At 29.4% G+C, this 5746-nt stretch overlaps 1 protein-coding gene across 1 annotated transcript; it reads right to left on the reverse strand.

The window, feature by feature from the left end:
- Positions 1-655: 655 nt before the first annotated feature.
- Positions 656-5516, reverse strand: LOC114179805 (protein NRT1/ PTR FAMILY 4.6-like). Its single transcript, XM_028066267.2, has 5 exons — positions 5313-5516; positions 5109-5217; positions 4802-5019; positions 1861-2292; positions 656-1768 (listed from the first exon to the last, which is right to left on the reverse strand). Exons 1-5 carry the CDS (start codon positions 5496-5498, stop codon positions 812-814), a joined length of 1902 nt encoding a protein of 633 aa, XP_027922068.2. The 5' UTR covers positions 5499-5516; the 3' UTR covers positions 656-811.
- Positions 5517-5746: the final 230 nt, after the last annotated feature.

Genomic DNA, 5746 nt, shown 5'->3' on the forward strand with positions numbered 1-5746 from the left:
TGAGAGACAATATTGGGATGACTGAGTCACCTCAGTTTAAAAGAGAGAGTTAGAGAAAGTTACGATTCTAATTATTAGAATAAATATCAGAGATATTATGTTAATAATATTATTCCAATATTCCTGATATTATGTCCGTGTATTATTTCTCATGTGCAGCCATCATTATCAATTATTACCTATATTTATATTTTATTATATTCAATGATGACTTTATTATAGAAATTATGTAAACACAACATCTGCAATACAAAAGCACTACAATATTTCTCCATTTTATCTTTCTTAATCTATTCATACATTTATTTATATTTTTAGCGAGTCAACCCTACATATTTTTTCATACCCTTTATATTTTTAGAAAGTTTACTACTACATATTTTTAACGAGTCTACACTACTATATATTTTTACAATGGTTTATCTTTTGTACTTTTACAAAGTTTACTATTTATATTTTTACGTGCATATTAATTTTTTAAATCTATAAATCATTGTTCAGTTGATTCTATTCAAAACTTAATTATAAACTTAAAAAATATTTATTATATCTTTTCTTAACCTCAACATATCTTTTAATAAACACACAAAATAAACACCAATCGTACAAGTATTGAAAACCAGTTTAAAATTAAAAATTCATACAAGTTATTTAAATATCTTTATTAATACATAATAATCCTTCTCCTCCTTCCTTTTTGATTTCTACTCGTTTGCAGGCTAGTGCTAATTAAAGCTAAAGAACTGGTTTGAGAAGATTTTGATCCATGGTCTTACACATAAACAATTTGAAATGCTATCCTTCGTTTTCTTCATTCGGTTGCGGTTCCTATCCCTCGATATTTGTATCTGAAGGCCCAAAACAGGTAATGGAAGAAGTTCAGCACGCATAGCACGCACAGAAGCCAATAAAACCTGTCAAGGTGATAGTGGTTAAGGTTGGCACCAGATAACCATGGTTTGTGTGAGATGGCACCAGTGACACTGTTTACTATTGACACGATTGCTGAACTTAAGTAGTATCCCACAGCCAAAGAGGCAAAAGCGAGTGATGTGGCCAAAGATCTCATCCTGATTGATGTCTCTGTGAAGAAAAATTCCAGCAACCCAGCAAAGGTGAAAAGATCAGCAGAACCAAGGAACAAGTATTGAAGAGCAACCCATATGAATGAGATGGGTAGTGGTTTAGTTGCATCATCCACAAGTCCTGAGTTTATTGCCACCCTTTTCCTCTTTACTTCAACAACTGCTGCCACTGCCATGGAAATTATAGAGAGGACTAATCCAAATCCAATTCTTTGGAGGTGACTGATTCCCATCTCAGTTTTGGTCAATTTTCTAGCAAAAGGGGCGATGATTAGGTCGTAAACTGGTGCCAGAACCATGATGAAGAGCACTGGGAAAACTGATAACGAGGCCGGTGGCACCTTTAAAGAACCAAGTTTGGTGTTCATAGTTGCAGCTTGTTCAACCGAGAAAGTGTTTAGTTGAGCCAGACAACAGTTTAGCATAATGGTGCAAAAAAATATGGGTAGTGCTTTCAACACTATCTTCACATCCTCCACTTGTTCCACTGTGCATTGCATTGATGAATACTTTGGGTTCCTTTCAACAGCTCTATTGAGAAATTTGAGGGTATTTGTTAGGGCTTCACTCTCCTTGTTTTCATTACGTGGTAGTAGATTACAAGGACTTGATGAAGTCGTAATCACCACTGCAGTGTGAGAGTTTCTGCTGAAGCAACTATTAAGTGTAGCAGCAACTAATACCTGCTTATCCATGATTAGGTCTTAAGATAATTACTGAACATTACTTGGAAAAAAGGAAAAAACATTAATAATTAATAAGAACATTATAGTACCTTGAAAAAGGTTGCAAGGGGACTACCAGAAGGGATCTTGTTCCTATAAGTAGGAGAGCCTGCCAAGAAGACAGGGATAGAAACAAAAATGCTTAGGGTAGAGATTCCAAAACCCCATTCCCAACCTTTGTTGTCTGCAAGCCACACTACAAAAGTAGAAGCAAGAAGACCCCCAAAAGACAAGCAGAAGACGAAGTAGTTGAAGAAGGTCGATCTTTGCTTTCTTCCAGATGGGGTAGACTCATCAAATTGCTCAGCACCATGTGCAGGTAATGACCCCTTGATTCCTCCAACTCCGAGAGCCACCAAATAAAGCCCCGCAAATAGCATCGCTGCTTTTCCACCACTCACTTCATGGCATGGGGTGCCTGCCTCACATGCTGCTGGCATCAGTGAACGTTCATGAGCTTGCACAGTTAGCAAAATCAATCCCTGCACACACAAATTGCACCACACCTTCCCGATGAACTACTATTATCTAATGTATAAGAAAACTGCAACTTTATCCGCTACATAACAACCCGTTTTTCTATCTTCATCGAGTTAATTGAAATTTTATACCAAGAGGAAAAATTTATTTTCTTCTTCTCCTTAAATCTTCTGGCTAAATTAAAGGTATAATTAATGATTTATTTATCTAATTTTTTTTGTTTGATTTATTTTATTTTCTTAATTATATTTAAAAATTTAATTTGCTCTTCCAATTATTTAAAAATAAATAAATAAATAAATAAATAATAAAGAAACCAAAATCACTAAAGGAAAAAATTAGAATACTAAATCAATAATCATACCTAAATTAAATAAGACTCACCTTCATTTTTGTTTTAAAATACACAATAATATAAATTAGCACTGATTTTTCACATTTTAGTTAAAAATGTATTGATTACCACTTTAATAAAATAAAAATTAATAAAAATATCAAATAAAATTAAATATTTTTTTATGAGAAAATTGAAATAATTAACTTATTATATATTAACAATATGTTGCCATACCATGTTAATTTGTTCTTAATATACATATAAAGACTACGGACACCCAATTGAAAAATATAAAAGATTTAACAAACACTCTATTATTAAAAATATAAAAAATGTATGACAACTTGAAATTTAATTAAAAAGAAAATTTTCATGACATATAGTATTATTTAAAATACAAAATTTTAAATTTTGTCCTACTAATAATAAACTATAGTGTAGTGAAAAGATCTTATAAAATTCATAGGAGTTATAGAATTTAGATGTTAAATTTATAACCCTTGGCATAACTGTTCCTATGGAGATGCCTAAGATTCTTGTCATTTTTTGTAAGTTCAAATAATGTATTAAATTTATTTGATGGATAAATATTTATAATAATTGAACATACCAAATTTATATTAAATAAATTAAAAACACATGAGTATAACATTATTATTATTATTATTATTATTATTATTATTATTAACCAAGAAAACAAGGCAATTAATGGGTAAATATGAAAATAATATAAATATTTTTATATATTTTCATAAAGTTTTATTTTTAAAATCCTCAAAAGATATATTAAAAAAATTAATAAATATTTATTTACTATTAAAAAAAATAATTTATCATAAAAATGTATTATAGTAATTTTTGTTATATTTATAACAAGTACACGACATTAGCTAATAATAAAAAATTAATAATTTGAACACTATTTATTACACTAAAACAAATATACGATATTCTATTAAAAATGATAAAATTAAACACAAATTACAAATCGATACTTTTAGTTTTTTTTTTCATAATTAGTATGACAATTTGTTCTTTAAAATTACTCTACAATATAAGATTTTGACATAGTAATAAGAAATGTAATTAATATTTTGAGTTTTATAAATACATTATTATATTCTTCCTCCTTATAATTATTCATTTACTTCTAAATGTTTAGACTATAGATATTGATTATGTATAGACTTTGGAAATATAATCGTTTTCTTATTAGCATGCATCACTTTGTAAATGACCATTTTTTTTCATTAAACATTATATTTCTTATAACAGAGTGAAATTCACGAACATAATAAATAAATTAATATTTCATCTATTTCTTTTATATATCGTTTAATTTATTTTGAAAAAAATATAGAAATATGATCAATTTTATTTTACTATCTTTTTCATTTTTACATCATAATAAATAAAGTAAATAAATATGATTTGAAAGAGTAGAAATATAAATGATAAAAAAATATTAATGTTATCATAAAATTTGAAAATACATGAACATTTAATAAATACAGGAAGTTAAATATTGCAATAATTAATAATATCACTACAGTCATTAACATTCCTCAAATGTTTAGTAACGATTACTATATGAAAATAGAGCTCATAAATATAATAAATGAATATATAATCATCATTAATGAATGCATAACTCAAATAATCATTAATAACACCATTAAAATCCATTGACATTTCTGAAATATGTAAAATTGTAATAAATAAAAATGAGAATACTATTCAATACTCCTTGAATATATTAAAAAAAAACCGTGAGAAAATAAACTTTTTATTTAGAAATGTCAGAAACAAACTCAGATCCATTCTGTCCTACATGTTTTCTTCCCAAATGAAACAAAGTAACTAGAATCTTATAAATATTTTATTAAGAAAATTTATTATTATATATATATTTAGAAAATAACTCATACAATAAATATTATATTTACTTTTCAAATCATATAGAATAAGGGAAACGGATATTGGTGGTGGGAATGTGAAGACAGACAAATGAGGAAGTTTGTTACTACCCAGCCAATCCAGAAAAAAAGAAAGCAAGTAAAAAGGGAAAGATGGAGAAATTTTTGTTTTTGAAATGTCTCAAAAACTAATGAATTCTGCAAAAAGAAAGCGAATAAAAGTTTGAAAACTATGGTAATAGTGGAGATGGTGCATACCAGGAGTTCAAAAACTGCACTAATGAGGAAGGTTTGATAAGTGGAGAAGAAAGCATCAGAGCAGAAACCACCAAGGAGGGCAAGGAGGAATGCCGTTCCAATGAAATTTGTGACAATGTTTGCAGATCTTGAAGGAGACATGTGCATGCACTTAATCAGGTACAACACCAAATTGCTCGCATTCGCCACAAATGCAAGAGTCTCAAGTATCTCCGCCACTGCACAAACACAAACACACACTTTTTCAAATTAGGGCAACTATGTTCTGTGATTCATATCATGAATCAGAAAAGTCTCAGAGACAAACCCAAAACGAAGGACACTGCAAGCATGCCACCGTGACGGCCCCTGAGAGCAGGTTTGTTCCTCCAGTTTACATACCCTTCCCATTTGGTTCCTTCGTTTTGTTCTACTTCCTGTTCATGAAGTGGAAAGAAACTGTAAATTATAAACTAAAATGAAAAAAAGAAGAAGAGAGAAACAGAAGAGTGAAAGAGAAGCAGAGAGCCACCATGATTCTTTTCTCTTTCTTCCTTTGAGGTTTGAATTTGTGAGAGAGAGAGATAGGGGAGAAGAAGTTATTGGATTTGCAGTGAATGAAAGCTCTGCAATGGCACACACTTATAGCTCCAATGGCAACACACTTAATAGCTGGCAACACACTTGTACTGCACTTCCAAGAATGGTGTTTTTTCATATCGTTTACTACCTTTACACATTTGTGGGAAATTCTTGTTCTTTAATTATTCTTTTTAATTTATATATAACTTTTTTTTATTGTCTCTATTTCTATTCAGTTGGGGTTGATCTCTGAGGGTCATCTTTTTATTAGATTTTGGTTTTATTGTGACGTGGGTGATAAAATTCAAGACTATAATAATTGATGTTTTATTAATGGAAAATTATCTTTTGATAATTTTTCTTTACAAACTTAACAAAGTTTCT

The sequence above is a fragment of the Vigna unguiculata genome, chromosome 3 (assembly GCF_037176805.1).
Source record: "Vigna unguiculata cultivar grain cowpea cultivar isolate G323 ecotype 2 chromosome 3, ASM3717680v1, whole genome shotgun sequence".
Classification (NCBI taxonomy): Eukaryota; Viridiplantae; Streptophyta; class Magnoliopsida; order Fabales; family Fabaceae; genus Vigna; species Vigna unguiculata.